The sequence below is a fragment of the Rhinolophus hipposideros genome, assembly GCF_964194185.1.
Source record: "Rhinolophus hipposideros genome assembly, chromosome: 1".
Classification (NCBI taxonomy): Eukaryota; Metazoa; Chordata; class Mammalia; order Chiroptera; family Rhinolophidae; genus Rhinolophus; species Rhinolophus hipposideros.
The window spans coordinates 22,141,216-22,156,282 of record NC_138047.1 but is presented as its reverse complement, the minus strand read 5'-3'; the positions used below and the strand labels follow the sequence as shown (position 1 = coordinate 22,156,282).

The window sequence follows — 15,067 nt, the reverse complement described above, 5'->3', positions numbered from 1 at the left end:
TGGAGAGGCTGTGGAGAAAAAGGAACCCTCATACACTGTTGGTGAGAATGCAGACTGGTGCAGCCGCTATGGAAGGCAGTGTGGAGGTTCCTCAAGAAATTACGAATAGAATTACCATATGACCCAGCAATGGCTGCCCTGGGTATCTACCCAAAAAATCTGAAAACATTTCTCTATAAAGACATGTGTACTCCAATGTTCATTGCAGCTTTGTTTATGGTGGCCAAGACATAGAAACAACCAAAATGTCCTTCGATAGATGAATGGATAAAGAAGTTGTGGTATATATACACAATGGAATACTATTCGGCGTTAAGGAAAGATGATATAGGAGCATTTGTGACAACATGGATGGATCTTGAGAGTATAATGCTAAGTGAAATAAGTCAGACAGAAAAAACAGAGAACCCTAGGATTTCACTGATATGTGGTATATAAACCACAGACAACAAAGGAACCGGACAAACAAATGAGAAAGAAAAACTCATAGACACAGACAATAATTTAGTGGTTACCAGAGGGTAAGGGGGTGGTAGGTGGGAGATGAGGGTAAAGGGGATCAAATATATGGTGATGGAAGGAGAACTGACTCTGGGTGGTGAACACACAATGGGATTTATAGATGATGTAATACAGAATTGTACACCTGAAATCTATGTAAATTTACTAACAATTGTCACCCCAATAAATTTAATTAAAAAAAAAGAATTATTACAAAGCCAAACTAATGAAAACTGTGTAGTATTGGCTCAGAGGTAGATAAAAGACCAAGTGTCAACATGTAAAATGGGAGCTCAGTATATGACAGAAGTGAAATGACAATGCATATAAAATAAAATAAAAAGAAAGAAAAGAAAGGATGGCATTAGAATGATTGAGAAAAACAGATTTAATCCCTCCCTCATGTTTTTAGCAAAAGTAAATTTCAGGTGGGTGAGACATAGGAATAGAAAACTTTAAACCTTTGTTGGAAAAAAATTAAGAGACTACCATTATATCATCAGGGTAGGGAGAATTTCTTAAAACCAGCACAAAAAAAGCATGAAGCATAAAATAATCTATCTGATTATCTAATTTTTGGTATGATAAAAGAGATCATAGGCAAAGCTTTCACAAGTTGAAAAATAAGAGAAAATATTTGTAACACATAGAACTGACAAAAGAATTCACATAAGTCACTAAGAAAACAATAACCTATTGGGGAAATTGGAAAAGGATGGAAATTCACACAGAAAACTAACCAAATTGTAATGAGTATGAAATGACGCTTAACCTCATTAATAATCAGGGAACCCAGCACTAAGGTGCCATTTAAGACCAATCAGACTGGCAAACATTAAAGTTTGTTAATACCAGATGTTGCCAAGAGTGCAGAAAAATAAGATTTCTTAAACACCGCTGGTGGATTGATGAATGATATTGGTTAGTTTAGAGAGCCATTTGGCAATGCTTACTGAAAGTGACTGTATTGTATTCCATGACTCATTTCACTCCCTGGTGTGTCCCCTAGAGAAACTGTCACCCATGAGCCCAGGAAACAGGGAGATGACTGCTGCCATAGGTAATTGTGAGAAACCTGTCTCTTCATAGAACACTGGACAAAGAAATTGCTTTATTTATATAGTGATTAGCAATCAAAATGAATAAATGAGGTAAATCTTGAAAAAAAGATAAAGTTGCAAAAGTACAGCAGGTGGCTGTGTATGTAGATTTGTAAATTCACAAAATAATAGTAAGAGTGGTTATGGATACACACGTCAGCAGTAAAATAGAAAAAGACAAACGGGAAAGAGTCGCATCAACTTCAGGTTACTCTGGAGCAGGAGGGAGAAAGAGAAAGAGAAAAGGGAATAGGAACATTTTGGTTCTTTAAGAAAACAATAAAGGAGGGTGGGTATGAAGTAAACAGAACATCTGTTTTAAATTGCAGTGGTAAGGTGGAGAGAAAATGCATCTTGGAAAATGTCTCCAACACAATATGAAGGGGAATACGCTTATTTCCACTTCTGAGCTAAAGACTAGTGTAAAGGGGACAAATGCCATTCTTCAATCAGTCTCTGAACAAATCAAAAAACTTCTCCTAGGATGATAGTGTGCAAATACCAATACTGACCTAATGTCAAGTATACTTTTTACATACCCTCTCTGCTGGGATAAGCACCAAAAGCTTTCTTTAAAAGAGAGCGGAGAGCAACAGGGTGAAGACATGAGGCATCACCCTTAAGGTCTCAGCTGAAATGTGACCTTCTGAGGCAAGACCACCCGGAGTTCGTTAACCAGTGGTTTTTAAATAATTATGTCTAGTGATCATGCTGACTAGAAACTCGGCAAAGGCAGAGAGCCCCGCTCTCTCGTTCATTGCTGGCACATAATAGGCAGCACAAATGTATGGTTTATGAAAGAATACACCTGAGACTCTTGTTCTCTGCCCTGTGATTTGACTTGAAGAAACGGGAAGGATTTCTTCAGTAAATAGCCATAGGTCTTGAAATATAGTGAGCCCCGAAAGTCATTTCAGATTTGATGTAACAGTACGATTTGGCAGAGTTCATCAACAGATATACCTAAAAATGAAATCTTTAAATTCAAAAAGTAAAGTTAAGGAAATAGAGGAATGCACACAATACTGTGTTTATTGATGAAATGAGAATATCCTACTGAATTACGTATGCAGGGCAGTCAGCTGGTCAAGCAGAGTAAAAGCTGACCACGATGACCACTGAATACTCTGTCTCTCTGTGCCAATCCCTGTAGGGGGCTGCCACTTTCAGTTGGTTGTTGTAATAAAAACCTCCCTAGATAGCCATAAAACTGATTCCCAGCCACATTTTTTTCATTCTATAGGTTTACTTCTGAGAATTTGGATGAAAATGACTGAACCATAGAATTTCTGAACTGGAAGAGACTGTCAAATTTAGCCAACCCACACCTTTTTTATTTTTATTTTTTCAAGAGAAGGTAATGTTTCAAGATCTTAAATGGCAGAGTCAGGAGTAAATCCACACCCACAGTGCTCCTTTTATTATCTCCAAACTGGTGGGCCTCTGAGGTTTGAACAATCTTGTTTAATCACAGTGATCCCCAAAGATTTGAGGCCAGAGTCATGTGGAGGAAAAGAACAACACCCCTCGTCTTCCTTTGTTCGGTTTTTGCTACACCGGCATCTCTGTCTAAAAGAAAGTGCCTTTAGTGGTTTCTCAAAATTAAAGTTAATTTTAATCTACTTCGATTTAAGAAAGCCCACAGCAGACCTCATTTATAACAGCTATTAGGAAAATGATGGATACTTTCCTTTGGCTGGCTGAGTTACAACTTACGTTTGTCTAGCTGTTTGGTAGAGTTCAAGGGAATAAATTATATCTGCTAAATATTAAGATCTGGGCAATAACAAGCTTTGATGTAATGGTGTCTTATTATTTACCCCCCTTTTTTTTGGCAAAGAGACACGTTACAAAATTTATAGAAATTCCACTTGGAAGGCATCTTGGAAATAGTACAACTCATTTATTTTACATATCAGGAACTGAGGCTCAAGTGAAATAAGACTGAAAAGACTGGGAATCGTCTGCTCAAATAGGCAAGTGCCCTGAAACCTCCCGCGTAGTTCTGCTCCTCTTAGGCCAAGCACTGCTTTGTGGAGTACGTCTGTGTTTATCTGTTCTTTATATAAACGAATGAGAAAGTACTGAGTTTTTCTTTCAGTTTTTCAAGCTAGCGTTTCTTGGTATATGAACTTTCAAAGTCATTCTGAGGCAGGAGTTCCCCTACTAGCCGGAAATTTGGAAGTACTCCCCACAGTTCCAGAATAAGCTATGACATTCAGGAAGTATCCCTCACAGGCACCCAAATTCAGAGATGGCCATGGTTGGAAGAACAAGAGCTCTGAGTTAGGAGATCAGTGGTGGAGATGGGGGGGCTCACCTCTGAGGACGGGATACTCGCCCCATCTCTGCCACCACTGATCTGTGCCCGTGGCGCAGCGGACGGACGTCAGGGGGAAGATGCAGGGAGTTAGGACAGGGCTGACGCCTCAGAGGCAGGAGCTTATTTTCTCTTCTTTTTTTAATGGTGGCAATTCCCCTCTAATCGAGATTAGTTCTAGGAAAATCCTGGGCTCACGTTTTGAGGCTGACAATAACTAAGTTCCCATACATTTCTTTGACATGCTCTCTGAGGCACCAGTTGCTATGATGATGAATGTTCAAAAAAACAAAAACAAAAACAAAAACATATGCATGAATAAGAATACCGATGTATCAAGAAATCTTGAGATGGTGAAAACAGAAAAGTAGGCACATTTAGCCTGCTGATAGGTCCCATTCTTGGGTTTATTTAAGGCAAAATCGCACACTGAAATGATCATCCTCTACCTTTTGAAGGTGATTCCTTTCTGGTATGAATGAAAGCATGACAAATTACACCTTCCGTATTGCATGTTGTATAGACTGCTCTTTGATAATTAACGATCATCTGCGCTTTCACAGCCCCTACTGAATACAAGTTGGGTTTTATATTTGGGATCTCCGTGGCATTTTTGATTGCCAACATCTGCACCATCCTTGAATGCCGCATTTCATGTCATCTGCCTCCTGGCGGTTGTTTCTTCTCATCTTCAAACATATATTCTTGAATTTCAGCTGCCTTCTTCCAACTTGTCATCAAGAACTTGTGAGACTATCTTGTTCTTCATGTCCTATATACGTCCAAGGTAGTGGACTTGAGTTTCGTTTCTTAACAAACTACCTTTTTCAGTAGATAAATTGACTGCCTCATCCCCTCCATCCCTCGTTCCTTCATTCCTATATTTATTGATCGTTAAGTTAGATGAGTGAATAGGCAAATCAAGGAATAGGCAAATCATATATGGAACATAGACTCTACCCCATAGGAGCTTACAGTCTTGTTGGGAAGATAAGACGTCCAAACACAAACTCCTGACCATAAGTCCTGACTTGTCCAGGACAATTCGAAATGACAGTTTTCCCGGTGAAATGATTAACAGAGTCATTTTCACTCTCCAAAGTATCCCAGTTTGGGAAACAAATGATATAGTCATCCTCCACATAAACCACAAACAACAAAGCAAAGGGTTAAGATTTATTGCCGGACTATATAAAGGTAACATGCACTATAGGAATTTAGAGAAAGGGGAAATCAGTGCAGGCTGGAGAAAGTCTCATGGCAGAGGTGATGAGACCTGGGCTGGACCATAAAGAATGAGCTGGATTTGTTTACAAAGAGAGAAGAGAGAAGAGCACTGGAGCCCTAGGGAACATAGCTGCAAGGAGAGAGACATCAAGTCATGGGAAATCTGGAGAAGGCCAGAGTTTGGACTTGATTTAATAGGCAAAGAGGAGTTAGGTAGGAAAATACCACGGAATTTTGTTTTGCAAATGTTACCTGGCTATTAGTACACAGTATGAACTGGAAAGGCAAAATGAGGGGCAGGGAGGATATTTAATTTTTTTATGGTGATGGATGCTAAATAGACTTGTTGTGGTGATCATTTTGCAATCTATACAAATATTGAATCATGTTGTACACCTGAAGCTAATATAATGTTATATGTGAATTATAGCTCAAAAACAGTTTTTTTGCAGAAATTCAAGGGCAAGGTGATACATAGCTGGGTTAGGATGGTGTGAGAGAAGGTGAAAAACAAGGAATGAGGGAGAGAGGGCAGATAGATTTGATAGGACCGGGTTAGTAAGCGGGATTAGTGGCCAAGGAAAAAAAGGCATTAACGGTGATCCTGAACTTTCCAACTTGCCAAGTAGGAGAATGCTGATGTCTCTGTCAAAAATACCATGGTTACCATGGGGTGTTAGTGTTAGAAGCCCTACGCCACCATTCAGGTGGTGCAATGCGTGGGTAAGAGGGACCACATTTGACGCTTTAGAAAAAGGCCAGGACAGGTCTCAAGGCCGGCGATTAAGTTGGATATCCTGCATGTCTTAGTCCCCACTGTCAACTAGCTCATTTGCCCCTGACTTCTGTCTGCATTTCTAATTAGGAACTGCCCCCACTTAGGTGCGCCTGGCTAAGCTGATCCACAACGGAGTGTGTGGTAATGAAGAAGTGTGGGGAGGAATGTGCTTCAAAGAACCAATACTGTATTTACTCTGAGATCAAAGGGCAGGGTTGATGAGGGGATGCGAAGGTTCTGAGAAATACCAGGAGTTGGCCATGGAGAGCTGTCAAAATCTAACCAAGAGACAGATGCAAGAAAGAAGAACCTGGAAACACAGGCAACGTTATCAGAAGACTTGACAGTAAGGAGCAGTCAGTGGGAAAACCGTGACTAATTCCAAGAGGCAGCATCTCTCCCTGCTAGGTGTTTACAGCAGGACACATGCAGCCATGCTTGCTCCTCTAAAAAGATATCTTAAAGGCAGCCCAAAGCGATGCAGCTTTCAGTTCAATATTAAATGAAGGCCTATGGATTTTTAAGGGGTTTTCTTCATAGAAGCCAACATAGATTTTTCCCTTTTTTGGTGGGTTTACCATTAGTCCACAGTACTGCAGTGACCACAAACGTTCCATGATCATTTGCACATGCACCTTTTGGACAGAAATAGAAGCAAATTTCAGTTCTTGAGTCACTCAGAGTTTTTGATGCATTCCTTGTAAGAGACAGTTAATTAACTGTTCATGAAACTGAAACACTTGCCACATTACTGGAACCAACCACAGGTCCAGGAGAAAAGCTACGAGGAATGTAATTCGGCCAATCTGGATGTAGTCCACAATTCTGCATTCCTGCCATGATGAGAAATAGGAGAGATGTGGCACCACTTTACGATGCTGGAGAGCACCCGACATCAGCCACACAAGTCAGGGATTTACAGGAAAGGGGGACGGGCTGTACAGAAAACACTGCTTTCTATGTTCAGGGCCACAGCTAGCCCATTTGGTGCCATTGTGCAAATCAGAAAGGTGCCCCTTCTCAGGACATTTTACTTGTCTGTGCCAGAAAACTGTCATAATAAATATACAAATCGGCAATGTCAACAATGGGAAGGGTGCCTGTAACATGCAATGCTCACTCAGTCAGGCTGTGGTGGCCCTGTGTCTGCTACAGAAACTCATCTCTTTTGATGGGAGGCTGTTTTTGTCAATGCTGACTGTGGTGTTAAAATGCAGGTTTTGTAATTCACTAACTGGGAGTTAGAGTTGAATTCTTGTGAGTTAATCCACCACTGGTTCCTATCCATTATATGATAGGCTGAAGAAAGATCAAGAAAAGCCACAACCTTCTTCTTAACAAACTTCCCCATGTTTCCATTTACTCCTCAGGTAGCAAGAAGATGGATCTATAATTTTGAGGAAGATTCCTTTTTGAGCTTAGGGAAGACCAGTGACAAAGCAGGGACAGTCTTTCAACTCACTGTGGCCCCAACCCCAAGGGTTCTGATTCATTAGGTCTGGGATGATGCCCGGGAAGCTTTAGGAAGCACGCTCTCGTTGAAAACCCCTAGGGGTAAAGTACACTTGAATCCATTTCACTGGCATGTATATTCACAAAGTTAAACACTTTAAGGGAATCAGGTTGGTGAGGAATCATGGTCCATCACTTAGAACAGACTTTAAACAGTTCTGGAGGCAAAAGGCTTTCCCCCAGTGTTTTATGTAAGCTTCATTAAACTTATTCTGTGGTTAGCCTTTTCCATTCTCTTTGTGTTTGAAACACTGCTCATCCTTCAGGGTCTAGTTCAGATGTCACCTATTCCACGAGGTCTTCTCTTAGAGGGATTTACATCCTCTGTGCTTTCCCCCACCATTCAGTAATGGGCACTTGGTGTTTACTTTATTCTACCTGGGAGTATGGTTCTGTGTGATGGCTCACAGTTTACATATCTGGACGTCCAGTAGGTTGCACATTTATTAAGGTCAGGGGCCAAGCCTTACTCATCTTTGTGTCACCAGTGCCTGACTTGCAGTGCGTGGGAAATAAATGTTAGTGTTCTGAACAGAAATTTCATGGCTGCTGATGGTTTGTAAGTTTGTGAGGTCAACGAAAACACTGAATGCGTTGGTGTTCTCACGACTTATACAGTATTGGAAAAGCAGCAAATACCACGTCTTCTGTATCACTAGTGAAGAAAGTTGGCTGAACAAGAGCTTCAACTGTGCAATCAGGGAGATTGGCCAAGAGCTTGCCATGAATGAAGATGACATTTTCTTTAGGGCCATATGGAAAGTGACACGTTATTTGTTTCGTGACCATCCGTTGGGGTTGTGCTGACGTGCCTTTCACCTGCCTTGATGCACGAGGCCGTTATCCAGTCCACTCCTCGTAAAGCACAGCAGGCATGCCTGAAGCCAGGACCCTCGTGTGACGTAACAGAAAAAAATCCTTTTAAGGCCCAGAGGTTCAAAGGATGAGAGCCGTTGCCACATGCTATCTTCTCATTTGTTGCAGGAGAGAAGTAGGGGCAGCCTTCAGAAAATGGGGTGCGCTTAAGGAACAGCAGATGGAGACAGGTTCGCAGGAGGGCGGTCGTATGCTGCTGGTGGAGATGATGCCTCGTCAGAATCAGCTGTTAGCCTCAGGAGCTGCGGTGGCACTGCTTCTCAAGGTGGCCCGAGGACAGCCTTTCTCAGAGTCACCTGCAGTTGCTGTTCCAAGTCAGATTTCTGGGACTACCCTACACCTATGGAATCCACCTCTGAGGATGGGACCCACAAATCCGAATTGTGAACCAACACTTCAGGTAATTCTGATGCACACTGGAATATGAGAGCTGCCACGAAAGGGGCTACACATATAGCGCCTGTCATATAGAACGGCCAGGATTCAACGTCGCCTATGTGTCTATCACTGGGCCACCACCAAGTGTGGGAAGATGCAAACAACTACAATTACATAATAGTTACGCAGAGCTGAGAGACAAGCCGTGTGTCTCATGTCATTATATAGCTGTGATATGTTATTTTGTTATATATTATGCAGTTGTATCCTGTCTTAAGCTGATCTGATATGTAGAAATATGAACAGAGAAGTTGACAGTGATTATTCATCTTCCAAAAGGATTTTTGAATTAAAGCATTCATCAATGGGTTCCAACTGACAAACATTTAAACTAGACTTTAATTTACATCCTTTGAAAGACTGCTTACACGCAGTGTGACTTCCAAGCTCTTTCTTTGCGGGTCTATGTCCTGGACGAGTCTCAGAAGTGTCTCCTTCCCTAGGGAAGAGGTCACACCTCCCCTGTGGGATGGGTCCGACTCTTGCTGTCTTCAAGGGAAGACCGGCCCTTGATGCTAGTAAATAAACTGAGGTATAGCTCTGCTGTACCCCAAAATTCACTCTGAGTATATTTTGCATGCACAACCACTGACTGGTCATTTTAAATAATTAGTAGGACAGCCTTTCTGGTGGAATTTATAAAGAATCCAGAATGCTAAATTTTAAGATAGAACCTTAAAGTTGGGACACCTTTCTCTCTTTCTTTTGAAATACTATGCATAGAAGGAATGAAGTGTGCTAGACAGTGGCTTGGGAGTCAGAGAGGCCTGGGGTTACATCCTGGCTCTGCCACTTGCTAGCTGTTTAAGTAAGTGTATTTAATTTCTCGTAGCCTCAGTTTCCTTTCCTGTTCAAGGAAAATAAAATCATCAACATTGTAAGAGTATTCAAAGGCAAGCTGAGGTGTCAGCCTTGTTTTTACAGAGAATTCTGAGAAAACCCAGAAGTTACTATCCAGAAATAAATAATAAATCAGATGTAAATTACACGCCCAAGAATATTAATTTAGGTCTACATGAGATCAAACAGAAAACAGCGATTCACTTTTCTTGATTAAATTGCAAGGAAATGAATGATGATGTACAATAAAAATGGAAAATAAAGACATTCTAACATGACAAATATAGACCTGCAAGTCTCGAGAGTTGCTGGAATGAAATGAGAGGTTTTGGGGGTCAGTCCAGCAGAGCCTATGATAAGGGGATGTCAAATGTAGTCAAGCTTTTTAATCTCCTAAGAAGCACCATTCAGTTTTTGGCGTCCCACCAACCGAGGAGTGAGGGATCCAGGGCTGTTCTGATGCCTGGTGTCTACCTTGGCAGACCACCGCGCTGACTACTGCTTGGGAAAGCAGCTGCGTGTGCTGCAAGCGTGTGCTGCAAGCGTGTGCTGCCTGCAATAAAATTAAGAGCAGCCGACCAGTTCTTTCACTTGACAAGCATGTGTAATTTCCTTTGAATGCAAGACGACTGAAGAATCTAGTGCAGTTGGATAGTAATAAAAATTTCTCAACTGATCACCATGAAGCCGAATTCAAAATCATGATCCAGGCCCAGGTTCTAAAACTACAACTGTATTTTCTGAAGAGCCTTCAGAAATCCAAGGATTCTATCAGTATTTAGCTGGCTCTCACTAAGTCAAAGGCGTGGTATCCTGGTGTGATATCAAGAATCAGATGGCCTTCAGCAGGTATAGCATGAAGTGAGGAGTGTGTACTCTGCATTCTGGCTGTGAAATCAATTCCGAATTATACCCAAATGTTCAACTTTCCTCAGCACCAAGACCTAAGGTCACACGTTGCTTCTTTGAGTTAACGCAAAGTGTCCAGGTGTGTTTCTAATTAAGGATCCTTGGGTCATACCTATAAATGAATTTTTCATGGATGACCAATACGTGTTAGCCACCATAAAACAGATGAGACTATGTGAAAAATGTGATCTCTACAAATAAGCTTATATTTTACGTACAAGATATTGTCATGGGGAATACTAATTCTCGCTACGAAAAGCTTTGTTAATAATTGCACAATAAATTCTTTTCTTTTCAGTCCATTTCTGTTCCTATTTATAAGCATTTTACAGGTTTTTATTCACCTTTTCTCGCCCATTGTTGTCTTAACCAACCTAATCACTTTGAAACAAAATCCAGACCCCAGTTATTTTCACTTCTAAGATTTTATCAAATCGACCCGTCTTCACATATTCCTAGGTTGTAGAACTTTTCACATTAATACAGCATTAGTGTACTATGCCGTAAGTGACAGAGGACATATGTGGTGGACAGCAGTAGTAACGTGACTACTTGCCGCTACTCTGTAGAAAGAAACCATTTTATCACTTTCCCAGATTGCTCAGATTCAAAAGACCTGGGTTAAGAAAATAAATTTGTTTATCTCTACCAATAGCAAGAAACACTGAATAGAGTTATTCTAAAAGGACTTCAATTAATAACTACTTCCAAAAATTGCTTCACATTGCCCTATGTGGGTCAATAAACAGTGAGTGAACGTATGACATGCAAAGGAAAAAAGTATTAGAGAATTAAGAGAAGTGTATTCAAATTTGGTTTCTGGATTGTTTTGTTTTTGTTTTTACTCATTGGCATTTTATTAACTGGAAAGAAATTTATAACAATGTTTGATGTTGGTTAGTTCAAATTTGTTGTGAGAAGACACGGGGATGGATGTGATGTACTAGACCTATTATGTCAACAAGTTAAGGCCAAAGGCAAGATGGAAAATAAAAACTTAGGTCTGTTCACTCACCCAACATATATTTATGGAATCCCTACTCTGTGTAAAGCTTTCAGTGAAGTGCGACAGATAATCAAAGATAATTAAGACAAAGCTTGTCCTCAAGGTGCTTACAAGAAATTATGAGAATAAATCAGGTAAAAATGTTGACTGATCAGTACGGAGAGAATATTCTTATAAGAAAGACAAACCTGATACCACATTCATGTTTGAAATAAAGATTGTAGCAAAGTACACAGTAACCTTGGAAGAGTGAAATTATGGAGGCCTTTCAGCTTTCTATACTTTCTTTTATGGGTTGGAATTTTTACAAGTATGTATTTTTTTTTTTTTTTGGTAATCATGGAAAAAAAAACAAAATAAAAATATGAATAAACAAGGAAACAAATGAACATATAATATTTGTTGCCTTAGGTTGTTGGTGGCTTATGGGTAGATTTCTGTCTGTTTTACAGTTATTTTGTTGTTTTAAAAGAATTTTAATGCAGGTTTAACTCAACAAAACAAGAAGTATATAGAAAATATAGGTTCTTTGATTTGAATCATCTGCTTTATTATGTATTGGGAGTAGAAGCCTTACTGCCATATTTATTTCTTGCCAAAGAGTAGGGCTGTGAAGAAAATTAAGGCATCTTCTATATAATACACCTTTCAAACTATTGTAGGATATCCAGTCTAGATTGACAATGGTAGAATAAACGCTTATCAGTCTACCTGTAATGACATAGTTCACTACCATCTATTATTAGGGTAACTTTTCTATTGTTGTTAAATTAGGACACGATCATTTATGGTTCCCCAATTTCCAAACACTTTCATCATCTTAATATACTGTCCCGAAGAAAATTAAAATAAATCCTGGCTCCATTTCAGTGTGTTTAAAAGCTTCAGCAATGAAAAGCATCAGCAGCCTTGACCTTCATGTTTCCAGAAGGCCCCAGCCATATTAAATCGAAATGGGAGCCTTCTTTACTTCAGCGAGTCCCAGTTACATCACTGACCATTTTTCAAATTCTGTAATCTTGTTTTTGGTGTCACTTCAGGCTGAATCATTCTTTTCAGAAATGACACCAACTGTGATATCTCTGTAGCTTTTCTTATTTAGTACAACTCAACTGTCACTTTAAGTGAAAAAAATTCTGTTGGAGAATGAAAAATTTTCTGTTAATGAAGGCTTATGTCCTTCTGGCCATGAACAAAGGGTGTCTAGTCCTTGCTGGCTCCCTTTAAAAATCGTATTATTTTGTAAAGTTGATTTTGGGTTTCACAGTAGCCTCTAAGCACTATTACATGCATTTCCTCATTTTGCAGGGGTAGGGAGGGAAGGCTCTCTGCGTCCAGTCTCAGTTCCCAAGCGCAAAATGGGGGAACCGAGGCAGTGAGGAACTTCCGGATTAGTGATTCTAGTGTTAATTATGGCCTGATCCACAATTTCATTGTCATGGTAGTTGTGTTGATAATCTGAGAATTCATTTACAGTCTCTTGGAAAATACCATTCGTGTACTTCTATTACCCAAAATAACACATATCAGAATCCTAAGGAAGGACATTTTAAAATGAAGCAATGGGTCCAGGATGTGGAACTGGATATAAACGAACGTCTACGCACACATGCACCTGCATGGCTATGGCAAGGCAGTGGGATTCAAACACGTGTTCCCAGGCGTTGAGGGGAAGGGACCCATGGTCCTCTTTGCATGTAACTGGCACAACTCCGTATCACAAAGCCTGGGGAGCAGAGGAGGCCAGGAGTCTGTGGGGAGGCGCAGGGTTTGGCTTCCCAGTGGGTTCACTTACATGTCAATGTCTTTCGAAGCAATGACCTTCTGACCTTTGGAGAGAACTGTTTTATTTGATTTTCAAAAAAAGTATCATAGCTTTATTCTTACTTACAACTAAAAATTTCAGTCGAGATCATATTTTGACAAGTTCTTAGCTAGAAATTACTGACAGGAAAAATACCTTCATTTTTTAAAATCAATTAAAAAAATTCATTTTGGTTCTGCAGCAGATCAAACTGGCTCTTAATTTATGATTTTAACAAATGAACATCACCTTGAAATACCAAATTGTAGTGGTATTTGGGGCGGTGAATTACAGAGCCCACACCCCGAAGCCATGCCAGTGGGTAAATTGCCAAAGGCCAATTAAACGAGCCTCTACTTGGTTTACTACAATTTCAGCTGCATCTTTATGGAATGAAGCAAAGCTCAGCATAGAAACCATAAAATGAAATGATGCAGACCAACCTTTTATTGCACCCACAATATTTTGGTCTAGTCCTTTCCGGTTGTCATTGAGTCCTCTTTTCCTCTTCCCATTGGGTAAGGAGTTAGCCAAAGTCTTGTCATCAAAAAATGCACACACCAGTTTTCTAAAGAGAAGGCTTCCTGAGCGAGTGTAGTTTGACAATATAGAGTCCAGCTGAGATTTAGGCATAAACACATCAAAGCCTTCAGCAAGTTGCACTTCTGGCTACCAAAAGAACATAAATATTTCATTAAAAGCAAGATTTGAAGCATTTGACTTTGGGCATATGTGCGACAAAAAAAACACATCACTAGCTACTGCAATATCCACAGCCTGCAAAGCATACAGTCTCAGCTTTGTGTGCCAGGATTTGCAATTTACAAAACCAATTACTGCTTATAATTCACAAAACAAGATGCTCTAATTCTAATGTTAAGTCTTGTCAAACGCAATGGAAAGGAATACACTGAAAAAGCATTCTGTCCTTAGAAATAGTCAAGAGAAAGCTGGATAATCATAAAATCATATAATTTTAGAGCTAGGGGACTTGAGACTTTTGGGTGCAACACCCTCATTTTTTAAGTGGAGGAACTCAGGCCCAAATGACTTAAAAATAATTTAAATGTACTCAGTGCCTTACAGTTGACAGATCACTTTCTCTTACATCCAACAATTTAATTTCATGTGCCTAAGGACACAGATATGGGGCTCTCCCATGAGCCCCATGCTCTTTGTACTGGGCTAGTGTTTTAGCTGCAGAACTGTATTTTTTTTTTCTCCAGTGAAAACTTATGTGAACTAATACATAAAATAAATAAAAATGATGAGAAAGTGCCCCAGGCAGTTTAAATCCACCGCTGACCCATACTTAGGGGAGGAAACTGAAGCTATACCCCAAAGCACCACTGGAAAACCAATGCACTAGTCACACCATTTCCTTGTCAGGGATTTCATGTCAGGGATTTGGGATCAGAAGAACTGTAAGGTGATTCTCAACTTGGACTCTACCGTATATGCTCAGACACTGATAATACATTCTCTGTCATCACACCATGGATGTTACAACTCGCCTTTTCATCTTTCCACCCAGCTGTCATCATATTCTTTTCAAAGCCTTTCCTAACTCCTTTCTTCCCAAGGAGGCAGCTGTGCACTCTTTGTCGCTGCTATTTATTTGACATGCTTATATAATTGTATTTACTATACGGTGTTATAATTATTTATTAGATTGTGGCCCTTCCTGATAACCTGGATCTCAGACTTTGTATCTCTAGGGCCTGGCACATAGTAGGCACTCAATAAATTCTTGTCA

At 40.1% G+C, this 15,067-nt stretch overlaps 1 protein-coding gene across 18 annotated transcripts in view; it reads right to left on the bottom strand.

Annotated features, from left to right (window-relative positions):
• BEND7 (BEN domain containing 7) overlaps positions 1–15,067 on the bottom strand; it is an 84,657-nt gene that overhangs the window by 27,631 nt on the left and 41,959 nt on the right. For 17 of the 18 annotated variants that reach the window (XM_081058727.1, XM_081058728.1, XM_081058724.1 and 14 more), the window contains one exon: positions 13,755–13,980. The exons of the other annotated variant lie outside the window; for it this stretch is intronic. In XM_081058727.1, coding sequence (XP_080914853.1) covers positions 13,755–13,980 — 226 coding nt within the window. The remainder of the gene's footprint in view (positions 1–13,754; positions 13,981–15,067) is intronic. 18 annotated transcript variants of the gene reach the window in all.